The sequence below is a fragment of the Brassica napus genome, chromosome C9 (assembly GCF_020379485.1).
Source record: "Brassica napus cultivar Da-Ae chromosome C9, Da-Ae, whole genome shotgun sequence".
Lineage (NCBI taxonomy): Eukaryota > Viridiplantae > Streptophyta > Magnoliopsida > Brassicales > Brassicaceae > Brassica > Brassica napus.
In genome coordinates this window covers 5,669,185-5,690,844 of record NC_063452.1, presented here as the reverse complement: position 1 = coordinate 5,690,844, position 21,660 = coordinate 5,669,185, and the positions used below count along the sequence as shown (strand labels likewise).

Sequence of the window (21,660 nt, the reverse complement as noted above, 5' to 3'; positions counted from 1 at the left end):
AATATATCCAGCGCCATCTTCTCCCTGATGGTCTTCCCGTGTTTTTTGTCAAACGCGCTGGGAAATTCTATCCCAAGAGCATGACATTCGATGTACTTCAGAGTGAAGGGGCCACAATCACCAGCTCGGCACTGAGGTACTCCAACGGTTTGTCTCGCATATGTGTATGGCTCCAATGTGTATTGAACCTTTTGTTCGTCAGAGAGCGCGCACTCAACAAGCAGATAAGGGACCATTGTGACAAAAGGCTCCATTACCTCATCGAGTTCTTCAGGGCTAATATGAGAGACAATGCTGTCCCAGACGACGATGTGCCTCTTAGGGATCGATATCCATATAGCAATCCAATGCTGGTTCTTGAAGTTCACTGGTGCATAGATATCATCCACATCCACCCCCCAAACCTTCTTCGATTGGCAAAAAGAAGGTATCACGCCTGCATGATAATTCCACGCCCCACCCGGGAGTCTTCTTCCTAAACCGTTGGCATCAGGAGTGTCGCTCTTAAAATCAGGGTAGGAGGCCCTCCACTGCCGAGAAAATATAAAAGCATCCATTTGCTGCATATAAAACAATACAAGTCAAAAAAACTTACAGACGACTTAGAGACGACTAACAGAAGACTTAGAGAAGAATTAGAGACGACTTAGAGAAGACTTAGAGACGACTTACAGATGACTTACGTAAGATAACTACCAGACGACTTACAGACGACTTAGAGACGACTTAGAGACAACTTACAGACGACTTACGTAAGATAACTACCAGACGACTTATAGACAACTTACAGACGACTCACAGACAACTTATAGACGACTTACGTAAGATAACTACCAGACGACTTACGTAAGATAACTACCAGACGACTTATATACAACTTACAGACGACTCACAGACAACTTATAGACGACTTACGTAAGATAACTACCAGACGACTTATAGACGACTCACAGACGACTCACAGACGACTCACAGACGACTTATACAAATCAGAAAAGTACCAGATAACTACCAGACGACTTATATAAGAGTAAGAAAATAACAGAAGACTTACATGGTCGGTCAGCCATTCTAAGGGGGTTCGGAGGACCTGATAAAGTCGACTTGGACATCTACGTGGTTTTTTTTTCAGAGGCAGTTTATAAGAACTGCAAACACAAAATGTAAATAATCAAATGGAAGCTTTTTTTAATCAAATATAAATAAGCATATTTTTAACAGCAACTTACGGATCTTTTTGCACCCAAGCAGTGAGCTCCTTCGACTTCATCTTGTCATAGGGTGCAAAAGGATCATAGCCTCCGCCAACCTGTTTGTTTGGAATGATCTGTTTGGCAGTGTTGTTTCCCTTAAAAGGAGTTTGCTGTGTGGGAGCAAGCTTCCTTTCTCGCACACTTTTTTTACGGAGATTCACCAAAGCAGTCTCCTTCTTTGTCTGCCTTCTAGCTTCTTCAACGAGTAAATCTGTAGCGGTGGGAACTTGTTTGTCCAATATAAGAAGGCTAGGATCATCACTCGGTAAGTCGACTGCAGGACTCACAAGACAGAGCTCTCTCGAGGAACTCGGTTCTGTAGTAAGACTCGGTTCTTTGGCTTCCTTCCGTCCTGCTTTCGCCCCATTCACACTTTCACTCTGCAATTTCGAGTTCACAGTGTTTAAAAACTATTAACAAAAGCCCTTACAGCAAAGATCAAATTCACACTAGAAACAAAGCACACATGTTCAGAATCAAGGCATACAGTGGTTCATCAAAGCACACTAGAAACAAAGCACATCAGTCCTGACTCTTCCTAACACTTTGCCTAGTGACTCTCTTCTCTGCAATTTTGGGAGAGGTTTTGGTACTAACCCCGGGTTCGTCAGCAGGTTTTGGTGGATTTGAAGTGGTTGTAAGTTGACGATCATCAGATGAACCCCCTCTGTTGGTGATTCCCACCTTCTTCTCCACAGCTACCATCCTATCCGCCAGTAACTTGAGCTCCTTAAGGCACGTCCCAAAGCCAAGATTAATGGCATCAGATATGTCCTTCAAGGACTTTTCAATCTGCTGATGCGTCATCCCTTCACTACCCGCCGCAGGTGTCTCAGCAGAAACAGAAGACCCTTTACGAGCTTTCTTCCGAGGTCTGCTACTTTCTTCCTTCACAACACTCTCTGACTTCACGGGACTTACTTCATTATTCACTGGACTCACTTCCATCTTCACAATCTTGCGAGTACCGGTTACTGGCCAGCATTCCATGGTCCACTCCCATCCAGGATCATTAAACATGACTTTAATTATGTTATCCGCGGCGGGGTCATCTACGTCTCCATCCCATTTTGGAAACATTTCATCAAAATCCTTCTGAACGAGGTTCTTCACGATAATCTGCAATAAATAAAAGATATAAACTTAGTTAAGTCGTCTGAGAAGAATTTTGTTCTCAGACTACTTAAAGTTAAGTCGTCTGAGAAGTATTTTGTTCTCAGACGACTTAAAGTTAAGTCGTCTGGAAGTCTTCCAACAAAAAGACCACTCAAACGACTTAAAAGTAAGTCGTCTGAGTGGTCTTTTGTTGGAGGACGATCCACACGACTTAACTTCAAGTCGTCTGAGAAGTCTTAGGAGTGAAGTTAAGTACCTGTTTATTGATAGCAGCCTTAAAACATTTGCGTTGTCTTTTGCCACCCCTGTAAGCCAGCAACAGTGGAGACGGTCTGTTTGGTATGGGAGACCCATAATTAGCACCCAATTCTGGCATAGCATAGTACGCCCACACTTGGAGCACTTGTATGAACCCATCAACAGTGTAACCAGTTTGCGTCAAGTCTTTTGCCTTCAGAGAATCCATCAGCACCTTAAACGCCACTCTCCCCCATGGATAATTCTCAAATTTTTCTAAATCCATCACTAGCCTTGCAAGACTAGCTGATGTAGCGGATGAGAACTTTTTCCCTTCGATGTATCCTGCGTAGATGGCAAGGTATCCCAGCCGCATGCGATCGTCCGGAGACCACTCGTCGCAGTTGTAAAATGCTTCTGTTATCTGTTCAATACTTGGCCCAGTATCGATATCAACACGCATCTTCTCCCAGAAAGCAGCCATCTCCGACGTAACCTCACACCTTGGATTTTCCAGGTCCTTGATGTAATCGCAGTTCAGCCCAGTGAGGTGTTCAAACTCTATCAGTGAAAACCTCACAGGTTGTGAAACGACAAGACTCCAGAGCTCAAACTTCTTCTTGATGTCCAGCTGGAAACAGAGCAAAAAATGTACCAGCCTTGAAGTCCAACCAAAGTCAAGCTCCTTGAATTTGATGAACACTCTTAACTTCGACGCCTTCAGATCGTCATATTCGTCAGCTGTGAGACAATCACATAGAGCTTTAAACAACTTCGTGTCATCAGAATGATACGAAATGCTCCTGATTGCATCGGGCTCTTCTCCTAATGTAAACATCCTCGGCGGGAGTTCTGGTAAATCCATTTTAAGGCCTGCAAATAATCACAAACAACCATCTCAAACACATAGGTTGCGCACTATGCTAAATGCTATAGAAGACTTGCAGACGGCTTCCATGAAGTGAGAAGACTACTCAGACGACTTTCAGGAAGTGAGAAGACTACTTGGACGACTTCCAGGAAGTCTTCTACGATGTCTTACTCTCTGGACGACTTACTTGTTAGTCGTCTGGAAGGCTTCTGGGACGACTTACTTGTTAGTCGTCTGGAAGTCGTCTGGAAGTCGTCTGAAAGACGTCTGGAAGTCGTCCTTAAAGTCGTCTGGACTTCCTGTAAAGTCATCTGGAAGTCGTCTGAACTTCCTGTAAAGTCGTCTGGAAGTCTTCTGACAAAGTCGTCTGACAAAAACTTCCAGACGGCTTCCATGAAGTGAGAAGACTACTCAGACGACTTACATGTAAGTCGAGAGTAAGACATCGTAGAAGACTTCCTGGAAGTCGTCCAAGTAGTCTTCTCACTTCCTGGAAGTCGTCTGAGTAATCAATACTAAAATATTTAGGGTTTTCCGGCGGCTAAACGCCTTAATACATGAGAAATAACATACCGGCAGCGGAGTTTGGCAAACGAGATTTCAGATCTGAAAAATAAGAAGCGGACGGTCGGTTTAAACTACGAAAATACTCTACGGCATGATGGAGAAACGAGATTCGTCGTAATCGGAGAGATTACCGGCGAAGATAACGGCGGAACACGACCACGGTAGGGTTTTCGTCTTATCGCCTTCGAAATCGCCGTTGGAGAGAATCGGCGCTAGGGTTTCGTAAAGTTGTGAAATAGTGAAAAAAATAGCTTTTATATGTCCGGTAAATGATCCGGTTTGGTTAAAACGTACATTGGTAAATTAACGGTTCGGTACGATGTGGACGACTGAATATTACGTCGTCCGTGTAAATTATTCAACAGACAACTGAAATATAAGTCGTCCACACCCTAAACATAACCCCTAAACTTAATTATCTAATTAAACACTTCATAAAATCAAATCAAACTTGAAAGGTGTTTACTATACACAGAAATAAACACATATAGGTGAAAACTAATATTTGAAAAAAACATTTTAGTTTTCCAAGATCTAACCCTAACAATACATACAATACTACAACATATGTTTGCCAAACTCCTAAACCAAAGAATATCATGATTCAATACTTCCACTCATCTATCTTCAAAACAAATCAATTTTATCATATCTTAATTTATATCACTTAAAACTGTTTATAATCACCTGATTTTTATTTTTCACGCATCAAAATATTTTTTTACAAGATTTATAAATTATTTTTAAAATAAACTGGTACCAGACGACTTAAACTTCAGTCGTCCAGAAGACTTAAACTTCAGTCGTCCAGAAGACTTAAACTTCAGTCGTCCAGACGACTGCCAACATCTCAGACGACTCAGACGACTTACTGGGGCTATATTCGTAAAAATGGCTTCTATTTTTTTGTTTGTTCACAAGGGGCTGAGCTGTAATTTCACTAGGCTTTTAGGTTAGTTCTGCATTTGATTCAAGTTTGGGTATAGGTTTGGGGTTAAAATCAAGTTGTGGGTTAGTTTTGGTAAAAACCCCATATATTATTTTGTGATTCTCCATTTCCCATCATTTAAACTAATAATATTTCAAAAACATTATTTTAGTGAGATTTTTATACTAAATCATCTTCAATGGCACTCTAAAAATCACACTATTTTAGTGCAACAGTAAAATTTGGGGAAAATCGTATTTTAAACCCTGAAGGTGACACATTCTAGCAGTTTAAACACTCAACCATTTTCACTAGCATTTTAATACCTCAAACTAGAATAATTGTCGAAAAAAACCCCGAAATCGTATCCCGCGTTTTTCTCGTAATTCTACTTAACGGCTTAATTAACAAAGTTGACCTGGGCGAATTGCATGTTGTATTGTTGATCAAAAACGACACCTTTAAAAAACACAACATTAATTTTATTTCCAAATCGATTTGGGGATTAGGGTTCTAACTAAAACGAGAAAGACGATTCTCGTCGAGAAGAACCCAAAAATGGCGTAAGTTTGTATCGATTCTTCACTTCTTCTACCTCGTTCTTGTCTCTTAGAAACTTCTAAAGACTCAATTTTTATAACAGTGAATCGCAGGAAATCGAATTGAAGATTCATTTTGGTGGTTCAGTGAAGAAGATTGGAAAGGAAGATTATGAGTACTTAGGTGAATTAGGGAGCAAAAATGTGGAATGGAAGTTCGATGAGATATTGTGGGATAGGTTTGTCGATTTTTGCAAAGAAGAAGCGCTAATTAGAGCACCAGTTGGCTTGATTTGGTTTAAATCAGAAAAAGAAGAGATGAAGCAACTGCGGTATTTATATGATAGGTACGATGAGGAGATGTTGATGCTACGATCTGTGAGCAAGCTAGGGATAGATGTTGTAGTAGTGTTTGTTGAACATGAGTGCTCAGAACACATACCCGGTGTGATTCAGCTTTCAGATAGAGAACACATTGAAGACGAAGAACACAGTGAGAATGATGATGTCGATAGACCTAAAGAAGATGATGAGCCAGAAGGATCAGAAGATAAGAATCCGGCTGAAAAGGAAGATAACCCGACTGTGAATCCGGCTGAAAAGGAAGACAATGAAGATGGTGGTGATGAAGTTGTCGCTGATGTAACAGATGATACTAACGATGTAAGGTTTCAGTCTGTCTTTGAAGAAGGAGAGAAAGCTGTACTAGATAAAGAAGCATATGGAAATGGTATAGAGGAAGATGACAGTGAAGATGAGAGGGCGCCAGTAGATGTTGAATATCTAGACACACCAGTAGAGTCAGAAGATGAATGGGAAGAATGGAATCGAAAGCTTAAAGGAAAAGGGAAGGTCAATGGAAGTGATAAATACCATGGTGACTATGAAAAACCACCTTACATCTGGTTATTTCAAAAGTTTAACAGTGGGTTAGAGTTTAAAGACCAAGTCTTGAAGTATTTTATGAATACTCAATACGATGTGAAGATGGCAAGGTCGGAGTCATTCAGGATTGGTGTGATTTGTTGCAAATCGAAATGTCCTTTCTGAGTTTATTGTTCAGTGGAGAAGCCGATTAACAAGTGGATGGTGAAAGTGTGTCACATGAAGCACAACCATGGTAAATCAAGCAGGATCTCAATGTTGAAGCAATGTGTGATTGCTGTCCTTTTTAGAGAAGAATTACGCATAAATGTCAATCTACAAGCTTCAACGATCAAAGATGCGATAAAGGTAAGATATGACATTGTTGTACCTATATCTAAGTGCTACAGAGGAAGAGACATTGCATTGGGGACAATTCTTGAAGCTCAAACAACACAGTTTTGGAAGCTATGGGATTATGAAGAAGAGTTGCGTAGATCAAACCAGGGTATAAGCACTGATTTATGCACAAGAGAGGTTAATGGTGTTCAGATGTCTGACTGCTTCTACATTTTCTTTATAGAATTGCGGACTGCTTGGAAGAGTTGTTGTAGACCTGTTATCGGACTTGATGGATGCTTTTTGAAGTGAGATTTAAACGGAGATTTGCTTGCAGCAGTTGGGAGTGATGCCGATAACAGGATGTACCCTATTGCTTGGACAGTTGTGAGAGGAGAAAACAAAGATACTTGGGGATGGTTTATGAGAAAGCTGAAGCATGATATTGGCTTGGAATTTGGGAAGGATCTTACTGTAATCTCGGATAAACAAAAAGGACTTGTTCACGCTATCGAATTAGAACTTTCTGAAGCAGAACATCGCATGTGTGCTAGGCACATTTATGCTAATTGGAAGAAGCTTGGTTTCTCAAGGTCAGAGTTTAAGTCATTGTTTTGGGGAGTCGCATACAGCTACACCGAGGGAGAGTACAAAGAGAAGATGCGTTTGGTAGAGGCTTACGATGTCGTGGCACACAATGAATTACTCAAAACAGACCCAGAGCGCTGGTGTAGAGCATTCTTCAATGTGGAGTCTCATTGTCCTGATGTGCACAACAATTTATCAGAAAGTTTCAACAGAAACATAAAGATGGCAAGGGCAAAACCAATGATCAACATGTTGGAGGACATACGCAGACAAGCAATGACAAGGATATCAAGCCGGTTCTTTACGGCAGATAAGTGGGACACCATTGTAACACCTATTACAATGGCTTTGTTGGAGAAAGCGAGATGTGCAAAAAAACATTGTTCAACAATTCGCAGCGGTTTCAGCTTGTACGAGGTGAATGAGTTCGACTGTGGTTACATGGTGGATTTGGCTACACATCAGTGTGCTTGCAGGCGATGGGATCTCACAGGTATTCCTTGTAAACATGCTGTGTGTGTGCTTGATGACAACCAGGAGGATCCTGTGAAGTATACTGCAGAATATTACTACACACATGTGATGAAAAGAACTTACTCTGACAACATCAAACCTGTCAATGGCAAAAACTTGTGGAAGATGATAGGCAAGCCACCTATTGGGATACCAGAGATAAGGAAACCAAGAGGGAGACAAGAACACGATATAGGAAGAAAGAGTCATTTGAAGCGCTTGAAACTGCTGAAAAATTGTCAAGACATAGACGCATACCCACATGTAGCAACTGTCATTAGTCTGGACACATTAAAACTGGATGCAAAAACCAAACTGTGGTTTATGAGGGACCAAAAAATAAGCGTGGCAGACCTCGTAAAAATCTAGAAGACGTAATTTTTGAATTATAGCTATACAATGTTTCTTTCTTAATTGTATCTAACACATTTCTTTACACCGGGCACTCCTAAGCCTCCATCTACAAGAAGAAGAAAAACTCAAAATACTAGGTCTTCTTTTCAGCATGTTCACGCCACTGGATCATCATCTCAGTCTGTTCACGTCACTGGATCTTCCTCTCAACCTGTAGAAGCCACTGGATTCTCATCTGACCCCAAGCCTCATGCTAAGAAACCTTAACGAGGACCTTTTAAGGTAAGGAAGACAGCCAACATTCCTCATGGTGTTGGGACTTTATGGAGTCCATTCACAAATCGTCCTTTTGAAGTGTTTGGAGATCGAGTGTATGATAGGTCTGATCTTAATCCACAGCCTCCACAAGAGTGATCTCATGTCTTTGTTTTGCTTTTGTTGGTTCACTGACTTGCTGTAGTTTGTCTTTATTTCTTCAAAACGTTATGGAGCTTGTCTTTTGTTGTTTCAAAATTTGAGTTGGAGTTTCTTCAGCACCTTTGAACTTTGTCTTTTGTTTTTCTATTATTTTCAATGTCGGAATTGGGTATTAGATCATGAGACACGGCAAAATAGTCTTAAATCTTAATAATAAAACATGAAGGAAGCTTACATAGACAATACATAAACTGAAAAAGTCTTAACAACATCAAATACATAACCTAAATTGTCTTAGCAACATGAAAGAAGCTTACATAAAGTCTTAACAACATGAAAGAAGCTTAACCAGTCTTAACAATAACAACAATAGTCTTTTACCACTTCAAGATACCCATGAAGACACAAATAACCACAATAAATCCAATTGCCAACGTGATAAAACATTATGATACACCATGTTCCTCTTGTTTAGAACCAATATTTCTCCTCTAAGCGCTTCACATGCTTCACAGTTGAGGTCTGAATCAGGTGGAGTTGGCCACTGCTTTCATTCTCAAGCCTAACTGCTCCGCCAATTCTTACATTCTCAAGGCTAAGTTCTCTTACTTGGTTTCGCAGGTTACTAATATCTTCTTTCTGTTGGCGTATAACATTTCTAGCACCCAACAATGCAGTATATTGCCACCCGTGTGGGTTCTCAACTTCATACCATCGAAAGAAGTTGCAGGTTTGGTATCCGTTAGAAACTCTACGCCCTTCGCAGGTATAAAACCTCCTTCCAGGGTCGTCAACAGTCCAAGCTTGAATCCCCTTTGCTTCAATGTTACAGTTGCAAACCACAACTTTTTCCTTTTTGTTGTCAATGGTAGAGTAACTTGAACTTTGAGCCATCTACAAGATATATAACACCAAGTACAAACATGAATCTCTAACTAATACCGCTAATTTTAGCTTCACAAACACACTTTGAGCCATCTTAAGAATTTATGAAATCAAAAGTTCTAGAATTTAGAAACTTTACAAGATTACAAAAACGATTTACTGTTTTGGAATTGAGACTGAATTGTGGCAGAGAATCGTCTTTCACTTTTTCTGGTTTCGTAAATTTATGAAACCCTAGATCCCCAATTCGATTTGGAAAGGAAGAAGAAGACTTATTAAAAAAATTTACGGTTCCTAGTTTTTTAATCAACAAAACGGCACAGTGTTTTAAACAGTAAACGTCCTGAACAGTGCCGTCAAGTAAGGTCACGAGGAAAACGCGGAGATACGACTTCAGGGTTTGTTTCGACAACTTTTCTAGTTTGAGGTATTAAAATGCTAGTGAAAAAGGTTAAGTGTTTAAACTGCAAGAATGTGTCAGCTTCAGGGTTTAAAATGCAACTTCCCCCTAAATTTTGATATCAAATTTGGTGTGATACTATTCACCACACTAAAATACTATTCATCTCATTAAAACACTATTCATTTATTTTATTACTAAAACATTCAATTAAATAAATGATAAATAAAAGACTTAATACATATAATATTATAAAATAATTTTAACGTGAAGTTTAGTGTTGTGGTTAGAAAAAACTTTGGTTTTAGTGTTTAAATTACATTAAAATAGCGTGGTTTTGACACTAAAAAGGTGTCGGTGGTTGGAGACGCCTTTACTGTAGAAGAAGCAATGCATTTAACCTTTAACTTGTAAACACCAAGTAGAAAAACTCAATCATAGTGTTCACTGTTTACTGTTTAGGACATTTTAGCCACGTTTTAGTGGTCAGTTTTCTATTGTATTAATGTGGTAGTCCACATTTTACGCCAAAGACAAAATTAGCTACAAACCAAAATAAATAATGTATACTCTAAACTTACATAATGTTTTTAATAATACTAGAAACTTATAACTGTTTAGCAGGAGTATTTCGAGGTCGAGGAGTGATGATGACACTTCATGCTGAGATCATGCACCCGCAATAACCCACGTGGCGCACATGTAAATGGGTTTGGCCGTCAACCATAGGATTGTAGGCTCCACTTTTCTCTCTACCTTTGCCTTCATTTTGAGATTTTGTACCTTTGTGTGTACCCAATACTCTCCCATTATTACACTCTCTCCTGTTTTTATCTGAACTTTAAGATATTTTCCATGTTTTATATATCTATTATAAATATTTGTACAGGTACTGAATTTTGATATGTAAAATTCTGATAACTGAGATTGAAAATATTACGCTTACATTTTGGATGGAGAGATAAATGATTTTTTTAGATATTTGTATGATTTTATATAATTGACTAAAGTATTAAAGTAGGATACAAATATAATACTGTCAACCAAACAGCTAAAACTGAAAGAAATATAAATTAGCCAACAGCTAAAACTGAAAGAAATATAAATTAGCCAAATTTTGACGAATGTTTTGGATGATACAACCATAAATTTGTAGATCATTGTGTTTTGGCTTTACTATATCTGCAAGATTACCACACAAATCAAAATAGAATCATATACATCTGTCAATTGTTAACAAAGATTTTGGCCTAAATTTGACAAAGAAACAATATTGTATAAAAATATGTATATATACGCTAAAAATTAAAAAAAAAATTTTAATAAATAGCGATTTAAGTATGTATGAAGCAAACTTTAAAACTTATCAATCTTTCTCATATGCAGTCCCCCTCAAGTAGCAATCAGTGGCTTTTGTTATAAAATTGAGATCCACACAAACTCAAAGACTGCTCAAAAGATTGAGAGTTCAACTGATTTATCTTCTTAGGACCCACTACTCTCTTAAAATAATTGACACTCTACTGTTATTTAGTTGCTTCAAACAATTGTCTGGTTATTGTAATAATTATTATTAGTATTTTCCATGTTATTAATTCTAAAACTTACTAAGCAATCCATCGGATGAATTAAAAAAGGAGAGCATAGCAGTAGGCAAGCCCCAACGACTAGAAGTGTGTTGGTGCTCTCCTCAACTTTGCTTCAGATTTCTCCAAGGTTACAGACAAAAATATATACTTTTGGTATATGATAAAAGTGTGAAAATAGCATTATTCTTTATAAAAGGGTAGAATCGTCAAAATTACATAATATCATATTGAGGGGTTTGGGGATTTGGATGATCTATTGCTTACGCTTACGCACGCACATGCCCACTGCCACACGCGTGATCAAAAGATCTTTGTCTTCTTTAGTTTGTCCTCAACTATCACTCAAATACATTTTCATTATTTCATTAGAGTATCAATTATCTTATATTGTTTGCGTTTATATTAATGCAATAAAAAAATAGAAAACTTGAAAGCTAAGATGAGTATGAAGTGATCCAAAAAGTACATCAAACATACAATGAATTGAATTTAGTTTCATTAGATGGATTACATAATTACTGTTTTAACTAGCCAAATATTTTAATTTTAGATGAAATATAAAACAATAAATTTACAATTGGATAGCTTAAAAGACACCAAATATTAGAAAAGGTAGTCTGATTCTAATAGTAATAGACTAAGATTTTAAATAAATGGTGTACTAATGTCTTTGATTAACATGGAGTACGTGGTGTTAATAATGAGAAGTGTGATATTGTTACTAACAAAAAAAAAGAAGCAATGAGCAAATCAAACTTTGCGATATTAATTTACTATAAAGAAAGCCTTAATTTAATTTAACTTTTAATTAACGGATGAGAGTAGAGTGGATTGGATTGGATATAGTTTCGGCTAATTGTTGTGTGCAGTAGACGTAACCATCAGGCTAATGGAAGTTGGGCAAAAACCAAATTCAGACTCGTCAAGGCCCTTCCTACTCATATATTCGATCTTTTAAATTGTTCTTTTTGCAAAATGCTTTCGTTCTTATCTTTAATATTTTTAAGGCTTTTAACCATTCTTTTAGCTATTTTTTTATATAGCTCGACTTTTCGTTCGTTTTTTTTTCTTTGGATTTGTGTTGGATGTTGTTTTACATCTAAATGAACATAAAATCTTAAATTCACTATTTCAACAAAACTCATCTATTGACTGTAAAAATGAATGAATTTGTGGGTAATCAATGCAATCTAAAGTAGTAGAATCATTGTTAGTTGCACATCACACATCATATCCAGCACATAAAAGTTTTTTTCAGTGGAAGTCATATTTGTTAAATAACTAGTTAAAAATTGTTACATCTCATCAAGTATCCAAAGGATTTGACTACTCCCACTCCTGGTAAGACCTAATTATTACATTAGGCAATAATCATTCCTAAATCCAAGTTGATCATACAAATCTTCCATAAGATGAAGATATTACATGAGACAAGACTGTCTTATCTGCTAAGTCCCAAGATCAGATAGATGTAGTGAAAACGAGACATATACTATGTGGACAAAGAAAAGTAACCACTCAAACATTGATGACTGTATAATAAGACAGTTTCCACAAGCAAAATGCTACAAAATGATTTTGGCGTCGAAAATTGTAACACGACTCCTAGTGCTTAGTCCTGAGACCTGAGTAGTGATGTCCCATTAAGAATCAATTTCAAGTTTCTCGGAAGTTAAAAAAAAAGTATGATCTTCTAAGAATAAGGTTATAGGATAACACGTGCAGTTGCAATTTCAAGTATTTGATGTCAAATCCTGATAATAGAATTTGATAATATTAGAAAGATATAACAACCCAATTCAAATCCAAAATGTGTGCGAGTGTGATTTTTCTTTTTATATCTAAGACAAGGTTATCCACATATTGTAAGAATAACCTTATCAAGTAAAAGGAACAATGTTACTTTCAAAGGTTTACTTCTTTTTTTCTCTCTCTTTCTGATGTAAATAAATAAACTCTGCATTAACTTTACATCCGGAGACTTTGCTGCACGCTGCTTAGCTAATAGCTACCTTACAGTAGTTATGATTTCTACAGAGTTCAGAATATACAAGCGTAAGTGTCAGCAAATGTGTGGTGTCTAGAAGTGATAGAGAGAGAGAAAATTAAAGAATACCTGAAACGGAATCTCTAACTCATGAGACAATGACAATGCCAGACTGCACGAGAAAACAGGAAACAAAATATGAGTTTGCTTAGAGTATAATTAGGCATGGGCATTGGGGTCCTCGGTCGGGTTTGGATCGGGTCGTTGCGGGTCCGGGTCCTTCGGGTTTAAGAGTTTAGGACCCGATAGGATAATTTAAAATTCTCGGTTCGGAATCGGTTCGGATCTTCTCGGGTCCGGATCGGGTCTTAGATAGTTAGACCCAATAGGGTTATTAGAGTTTGTTGATTCGGATTCGGTTCGGTTATGGATCGGGTTCGGTTCGGGTCATGTCGGATCCACCCAAAAAATACCTAACACACACACAAAAAATATTTAAATACTCAAAAAATATGATAAATCTTATCTAAAATCTGATCCAAAGACATGAAAAATTTCAAAATTTTATCTGATTATCCAATCTAAATTTTTATACGAAACCCAAAACTATACCCAAAAACTAAAATTTGAAACTTAAAAAAATATCCATAATACCAAAAATAAACTGAAACATCTATACATACCTAATATATACTAGAAGTTTCAGGTTTTCGGATACCCCACTCGGGTCTCGGATTCGGGTCGGGTCGGGTCCAAGACCCGCGGGTCCTTCACAACAAGACCCAATAGGGTAAAAGGATCGGATCGATTTCGGATCGGGTCAAGATTTTTCGGGTCGGATCTTCGGTACGGGTAAAATGCCCGGGCCTAAGTAAAATGGTCTTACAAGACATGAAATGGTTGAGTTTACTTACATCGTCTACTATGAATCGGTCAATGCTACTAAGTTGTGGTTGTAACCATTCAAGTGAATATGCTGACAAACTTTGTTGTCCTGAAGACTGATAATCACCTGCAAAGATCATAAACTTGACTGAACAAAGACACGTAGAGAAAGTGAAAGGGCTAAACGAAAAAAGCGAGAAAAATATATCAAACCTGACTTCCGCATGAATATCTTATGTGTCACGAATGCCTGCAATGACCACAAAGGATTATTAGTGAGAAAGAATCATCCTTTGAAATAATCGTGAATTTGGCACGAAAAAAAACAGAGTCTTGAAAATGGTATTGTGTGTCAAAAAATTATCTACTAAGAAGAGGCATTTGGGGTTCACATCGGGAAATGACCTGCCAAGAGGAAGGCATGAATTCACGGAACGGAGGCTGCTGAGCTTTACTTGAAGCATTCCCTGGCATGGCATTGTTTGAGGAGAGCTTCCTGAAATTTGCGGGAAGTTAGAGATGAAGCCACTATGACGACAACATAGAAGCAAGCGTGCGATTAACCAACTAACCCATTATTCTCATTTGTAGGGTACTTCTCTTCGTAGATTGTAGCTTTAGTGGCAATTACCACCAGTGAATGCACCTGCATTAGCTTCTTCATCTCTTGCACTATCGTCTCCACCACATTCGTAAGGGAGAGACTTTTCCTGTATATCAGAAAAATATAAGAGTCTCAAACAAATAAGAATCAAGACTCAATGTTCCCCCCCAAACTCTTCAACGTATTGAATTACGTAAGCTAAACGAAACAGGATCTAACTAAAGCAGCCTAATTGGTAAAGAAAACAGAGAAGCTGTCTCCTTATGTTGATAAACCATATTGAAGGCAGGACTTTACACCAAGCAGAATTATAAAGATGAGACTGTAACTGGAGACTCCCTTAGACTGTGTTTATGTAGATATATCTTACCTGTTGTTTTTATCCAATGCCAGTGATGACGATAGACGATCAGTCCAGTGGAAAGCGCCGATGCTGGTGAACAGATTGCAGAATAGTTAACTCAAATTCGTCAAGTAGCAAGCATAAAACCCTACAAAGTATCCCCAACAGATATATTGGACTAGGTTATCTTGTCTTAGCCAATATGAGATCAATTATAGCGCCACTTTACATATTCCTAACCTATAGTGAATTAGTTTCAGCATTCAAAGAACCTTCGAAGACAAAAGACCATTTCCAAAACAAACCTATCAATCATAAGCACTCCTACTTGGCTTCCACATGCTTCCTGCGGTCTGATCCGATAATGCAATGTCTACAACGCAATGAGATGATGATAGAAGGGTCCAAGAATCCAACACAAACCTCACAATGTAATCCATTATACATAAAACAATACCTTGAGAGTGGACAAAAGCTCGAGACTATCATAGCAGCGAAGATACAAGAACCTCTTCATGCACGAAACATACAACTCCTCATCATAAACAATCTTTGACTTGTCTTGAGTCTTAACATTAGACTCTTCAAGTTGCCACCATGCTCCATTACCTATCCCTGATACGCTGAAACAACTACATTCAATCATCTCAATCTATCTAAGACCGTCTCAGTTTCATGAATCTGAATTCAAAATCAATCCCAAAGGCCAAAGCTCACAACGTAATGAATCCTAAACTTATAAGACTCTACTTAAAACACACAAGCAGCGGCGAAGAGGAAGTTTGCATACGGTAAGCTTCGAGAAGACGATGCTTGAGCATGTCAGATAAACGCAGCACATCGAATCGGCAATCCAGATCGAGAAACAACACCAGTTTCTCCAATCCTCCGTAGTGGACGCCGTTCCACGTCTTCGGGAGAATGCAAGTGATGGCGGCTTGAATCAGGATCTGAGTTTTCGCAGTCGGAGACGAGCCAGTGATCTCGACTACGTTCCCGGCGCGTAGAGGCACGCGGTGGAGTGGCGGAAGAAGTAGGAACGCGCGGTCTCCGAGAACTCTTGATAGCATCTGCTTCGCGGTTTCGTCGCAGCGGATCCAGCCGCGCGCTTCGTGTTCTCCCATCGCAAACTAACTCTTTCCCGCCGACGTGAATGGTCTCGGAGGCTGACCGGTGGTCAGGGCAGATTAATTATGGGCCTTTCCATGGGCTTTGAGCGATGGGTCATTTCGTTGCAGTTTATCTATCTACGTAACGACGTCGTTGAAGCTCGTTAGTTAAAAAAACACAAAATGGCTTCGCCCGGGTTCGAACCGGAGACCTTCAGTGTGTTAGACTGACGTGATAACCAACTACACCACGAAACCGTTGCTATTGTTTCCTAGAATAGAATATTTAGCCTAATACTTAGATCGGATTGATGTTACAACGATCTTAGCTCTGATCCAGTTTTTCTTAAAGGACTAGTGATAGCTACACTATACAGATTCGTGAAGCTCCACTTGAAGCTGGTTACACAATAGTTCCTTTCATTTATTCACTCCAAGTTGCAGAGAGAGTATGACAGCAGGTGTGAAGAAGTTCCCTCGGTGGTGTGGTGTGGTGCGATAGGACCGGTAATAGTGTGGTTATGCCACAAAACGTTTCCAAACGTTCTTGGTTTCACTTGTGAACTACAATTCATTGCCTTGGTCGGGATGATGTTCAACTTGTTTGTGTTCCAGTACAGGAAAAGTTGGTGGCAACGTGCTGTAAGCTGCGATGGACGCAGGTGTAGCGTTTATGGCGGTTTTGGATTGGTGTGGAACAAGAGGTAAACATTGTGATCTAGCTAAGTGTCCAACTGCTAGAGTCGTCATTGCTGATGGTTGTCCGGTTAGATGAACTTATGTATCATTGGTGACTTGGTGTGTTGGAAGAATGTTATACACTAGCAACTTTAAACAAATAAAGTAACCAACACTCCCAAGTTTATTTTAAAAATAAGAAATTAAGTACCAACAAACACTTGAAAAACATGCAGTATCTGAAATGTTGTTATTTGATATCCAGACCCTCAGCATATAAAAGCTGCATACTGTTTAGACAAAAGCTAGATAAGAAATGAAACAAGCTTAATTCAGGCACCAATAGTGGAACCGGAGTTCTTCTTGCACTCAGACAACATGTCCATGTAGAACTGACACTTGCTAATGTCGCTTCCATAGCTGCTGATGCACTGCACCCAATAACAAAAACATCAGTGTCATAAACCTTTGAATGAATTCAATCAAAAAGTTCCATTCTCATTCACTTAGAATCTTGACAAATAACAGAACAAAAGAGAGTAAGAGAAAAAGATTAAAAACTTACATCTTGGAAAGCCTTAGCATGAATGTCACAGGAGCTCGGGAACATGCTGCTTCCGACAGGGGCAACAGATGCAGAGGCAGCCTCAACAGTTTCATGCTGAATGGTACGTGGGCCCATGACAGAATCAACAGCCCTATGTGCAACTGCGCTTCCGGTTCCAAAAGCCATACCTACAGAAAGTTCCCAAAAAACACAAAACAAAGAGGTTAAGAGAGACGTTTTTAAAACCAACAAGTTTGGTCTAGACAAAGAACAAATGAGACTCGTTTACCCTGAGCTATGGTGGAACCAATGCCTGAGAACATGCCGCCACCACCACTGGTCGCCTGAGCTGGTGCTGGAGGAGGTGCACGGTTTACTGAAAAAAACACAAAAATCAACAGCGGATTAGATCGAATTGAATAGTCATAACACACAGAGCAACAAGACGATTTAGGAAAATAAGATAATACCATGTTGAGGAGCGGGGGCACGTGCAGCAGCAGGGCGAGGACGAGGTGCAGATCTTCCTGCAATCCCCCCACACGAATCACATCACAACACAAAATTACAAAAAAAAAAAAAAAAATCTCCAACTTTCTAGAAATTGAGAACCAATTCCACCCACTGAATCGAATCTTCAACGAACCGATATATCAGAGATAGAATAAACACGAAATCAAACATCCTATAAACTCTAGATTTGTGATTCACGCAAATAACTAACCACAGACCCAAACAAAACAGTTCCGTCATCATCCAAAGTGATATAATCGAATAGATCTGACATATAGGGGGAAAGAGGAGAAGCCCTTACCTCCTGAGCTACGGCGACCCATTTTTTTTTGTAAGAAGAAGAAGAAGACGACGAAATGAACAAAAAAATGGATAGAGAGATAGAGATCGCAATGAGAATATACCCGACACCAACTCGGGAGGCGGTTATTAATAAAATATCTGGTCAAAACCAGGCGGAGATGTTTACACGTGTACGGTCCTTATTCGTTGTAAGTTGATCACTTCTATATTAGGAAACCTCAAATTTGGGCTTCGTTACAGGCCCAATCAATTCTCTTCCCTTTTAAGGTGCCGCAGGTCCATATAATTCAATTTCTCGAGGAAAATAAATAATTTCAGACAGAGATTTTTTTTTTTGAGCAAATAACTTTATAAGGATTAGTCAAATCAAAAACAAATTAGTAATTCAGTTCACTCCATTTATTTTTATATAAAGATTCACTAATTACAATGGATCAATCCGGTCAAACCGGCTTTGTTTAGGTACTAATTGCATGAGCAGGTGTGAATCAAACGATGCATATGTTTAAACAGAGAAACTAAAAGTTAAATGATGAGACTAAAAGCTGCATTGTTTTTATTTCTTGAGTGACATTCGATAGCTGATTACAGAAACAACTGCCTCCTACATGTTCAGAGGACTTTCAACAAGCATAGAAACATTCAAACTAGCTCGGCTCCTACTTTCTCGGAGCTTATTCCATTTACCATGACTAAGTCTAGTTGTTATGAAGAACTCTTGTGGAGCATTGGGTCAGAGACAATTTGAGGCTTGAAGTCTGGCTTTAAGTACTTAGCCAAAAGATCTGCATAGACTTCATATCTTGCAGTCATTCTAAACCCCCATTTGTCTTTGTACTGCCGGCACAGATTGAGATCCATGTCCGAGATCAATAACCCGTCTCTGTAACGTGACAAAGACGGTGTGCAAGAAGCATCCGGGGCAGAGAAATGGCTTGATCCATAGAAATGACCAAAGTCATTGTGTTGCGGTTTCCCATCCCCTGAGGTGAAAGCATTGGGGAACACTTCGGTTCCAACTCGGTTAATGGATCCCACAAAGTAACTGTTTGCTATTGCAGCATTCCTTGCCTGAGGTTTTCAAATGAAACATCAGACCATGTTGTTTATAGATAGAGAAGTAAAACATAACTGGTCCTGAGCATAGCTAGATGTAACATTTGCATATGGTCCCAAAATATTAGTGGCTAATATGTATTATATCATTTAGCTCTTAAGTAATTTAAAATATTTGTTTGATAAATTATTTTTAAACCTCATAAATTTCAGGACCGGCTATGTGTGAAAAATGGGGAGTTAGGAGTTAAACCTCAATAGGCCACATTGGTTCACTGAGTTCACCAACAGTAGCTGAAGGGTTGAAGACAATCTCAGCACCATTTAGACCAAAAGCTAACCAGTTTAGAGGATGGTGTCTTCCATAACATATATTGACTGCAATTTTCCCAAACACCGTCTCAAACACAGGATGTCCAGTGTCTCCTTCCATGTAATACGTGCTCTCGTTAAAATCTCCCACCCTCGGTATGTGGTTCTAGCAAACCAAGAAGTACAAGTTAGCTCACAAGAGAAAAGACAGAAGCAAAAAGAGACTTGTAGTGCAAGTTAACCTTCCTATGTTTGCCAATGATGTTTCCATTGTTCCCTATAATCACAGCTGTGTTCCAAAGTACTTCACCGTGATCCATATCTCTTTCGAGGATAGGATTCACAATCACCATGTTATAATTCTTGGCTAGTTCTTGAAGAAACTTTGTTGATTCGCCATCAACAGGCTCTGCAAACTCACACCATTTCTTCTCTCTTGTACAGAACGCAAACGGCATAGTCCAAGCTTCCTATAAGCAGGGCCATCTCAAAGTTAATCTACAAAGCCTGTCGTAGAAGAAAGCAAAATGGAGGCAAACCTGTAAGCAGAGTATGTTAACACCAGCAACACCTGCTGCTTCGATGATCGGCTTCAACTTGTTGTGTATTCCTCTTGTTTGGTCCAAGAATGGAGCAGTAGTTGGAAGAGCAATAGAGTTTTGAATGAGACCAACTCTGACCACTCGTGGCTTTCTCATTTGCTCTTCATCAGCTGAGAAGCTAACAGCCTAGAAAGTAATTTGTGTCCAAAGATCAAATCAAAACACTGTTTCCACTCAAATTTATTTGAACCTATTAGTATAACTCAAAATGAGTATTAACCTGGAGATCAAAACCATGTTTTGAAGAGAGGGATTTTGCAGAGTCTGGTAACACAATATGTTCAAGTGGTCTACCACAGTTACTTCCAAGTAGTATTCGGCTTACCTCCTGCAGCAATTCAGACAACCAACGATCCAATTTAGTTTAGTTTTTTTCTTACAATCTGAGTTAAGAGGAAAGTAACTAAGCACTTCAAATCATTACAAATCAAGAAAACATCCTAACTATTAGTGGCTAATCAAGAACTATGTTCTTAGTAAGAAGAACATATCAAAAAGTCAACGTAAGGAGCGAAAAACTTCACGAGACTACAAACATAAAACCAATTATCCAAATCGCTAACAAGTTTCACCTGATAAAGCTCAGGCTTCAGATTCTCGGATAAGAGTTGATGCAGAGAATCATATCCACAAATAGATCCGTTGGCAACCGCTTCTCCGTTTTCTGAGATGTTCTTCTCCATTTTGTACAAGAGTTTTTCTTAGTCTTCCAAGTTTCGATCACGGAACCAAGATGGTGATGGCTTTGATGAGAACAATGATCGGTTTAGAGAATTGGTTTATTTATTTGTTCGGAAAGGAATCATTTGCCAACTCATTTCTTGGTAGTTTGGCTACTTAAATCTTAAATTTAATGGATTCCAACATGTGCTCATAATACAATTATTATTAGTTTTTAATTCGACACCATGTGCTGATGAGCCAAATGGCCACTTCATTTTCGAGGTTACCAGTTGAATTATGAACTTAATTGTTAATATATAATTAGAAAAAAAAATTTAATGGGAGATGCCATGTTTTTTATAGTTTGGTCTTAAAGGGCATTTTGCTTAAACCGGAATGGTCTGAGAAGAAAGCTAGGTACATCCTGATAGAGCATAGCTAGTGGTGTGGTGCTTAATTCTGAATCTCTGATTAGTGCAGTTAACTTTCAAGTCCGATTTGATTGTTTTTATTTAACCATGTTTGAAAAGATAAATAATGGGCCGAAATGTTTATCAAAATGGGCTTTAAAGTATTATAAGGCCCAAAACATTACAAA

General features: G+C 38.7%; 5 protein-coding genes and 1 non-coding gene across 9 annotated transcripts; all 6 read right to left on the bottom strand.

Annotated features, from left to right (window-relative positions):
* Positions 1–1,225: 1,225 nt before the first annotated feature.
* On the bottom strand, positions 1,226–3,471 carry LOC106373340. The gene is made up of 4 exons (XM_022709229.1): positions 2,896–3,471; positions 2,626–2,841; positions 1,851–2,372; positions 1,226–1,633 (listed from the first exon to the last, which is right to left on the bottom strand). The coding sequence occupies exons 1-4, from the start codon at positions 3,469–3,471 to the stop codon at positions 1,226–1,228; spliced, it is 1,722 nt and encodes a 573-aa protein (XP_022564950.1).
* Positions 3,472–9,057: 5,586 nt separating this feature from the next.
* Positions 9,058–9,564, bottom strand: LOC106405762. The gene is made up of 2 exons (XM_048767600.1): positions 9,529–9,564; positions 9,058–9,480 (listed from the first exon to the last, which is right to left on the bottom strand). The coding sequence occupies exons 1-2, from the start codon at positions 9,562–9,564 to the stop codon at positions 9,058–9,060; spliced, it is 459 nt and encodes a 152-aa protein (XP_048623557.1).
* Positions 9,565–13,218: 3,654 nt separating this feature from the next.
* LOC106403050 (DNA repair protein XRCC2 homolog) lies at positions 13,219–16,497 on the bottom strand. 4 transcript variants are annotated; one of them, XR_007329259.1, is made up of 10 exons: positions 16,070–16,497; positions 15,737–15,894; positions 15,585–15,652; positions 15,307–15,369; positions 14,905–15,042; positions 14,738–14,828; positions 14,546–14,582; positions 14,131–14,459; positions 13,577–13,920; positions 13,219–13,491 (listed from the first exon to the last, which is right to left on the bottom strand). XR_007329259.1 is itself a non-coding variant. In XM_048769835.1 (10 exons), exons 1-9 carry the CDS (start codon positions 16,401–16,403, stop codon positions 13,596–13,598), a joined length of 1,011 nt encoding a protein of 336 aa, XP_048625792.1. In that variant the 5' UTR covers positions 16,404–16,492; the 3' UTR covers positions 13,219–13,491; positions 13,577–13,595. The 4 variants fall into 4 exon arrangements, 2 of the variants coding, with proteins under 2 accessions (XP_048625792.1, XP_048625791.1); XR_007329260.1 differs by having other exon boundaries at positions 14,362–14,459; positions 16,070–16,496; XM_048769835.1 differs by having other exon boundaries at positions 13,577–13,619; positions 14,362–14,459; positions 16,070–16,492.
* Positions 16,498–16,572: 75 nt separating this feature from the next.
* Positions 16,573–16,646, bottom strand: TRNAV-AAC. Its single transcript has one exon. It is a non-coding gene; the product is annotated as a tRNA-Val (tRNA).
* Positions 16,647–17,232: 586 nt separating this feature from the next.
* LOC106402451 (uncharacterized protein C6C3.02c) lies at positions 17,233–18,598 on the bottom strand. The gene is made up of 5 exons (XM_048769836.1): positions 18,428–18,598; positions 18,084–18,140; positions 17,903–17,989; positions 17,632–17,801; positions 17,233–17,497 (listed from the first exon to the last, which is right to left on the bottom strand). Exons 1-5 carry the CDS (start codon positions 18,447–18,449, stop codon positions 17,399–17,401), a joined length of 435 nt encoding a protein of 144 aa, XP_048625793.1. The 5' UTR covers positions 18,450–18,598; the 3' UTR covers positions 17,233–17,398.
* Positions 18,599–18,962: 364 nt separating this feature from the next.
* On the bottom strand, positions 18,963–21,225 carry LOC106371746 (beta-ureidopropionase-like). Its single transcript, XM_013811843.3, has 6 exons — positions 20,972–21,225; positions 20,620–20,727; positions 20,337–20,525; positions 20,040–20,267; positions 19,739–19,963; positions 18,963–19,500 (listed from the first exon to the last, which is right to left on the bottom strand). The coding sequence occupies exons 1-6, from the start codon at positions 21,080–21,082 to the stop codon at positions 19,135–19,137; spliced, it is 1,227 nt and encodes a 408-aa protein (XP_013667297.2). The 5' UTR covers positions 21,083–21,225; the 3' UTR covers positions 18,963–19,134.
* Positions 21,226–21,660: the final 435 nt, after the last annotated feature.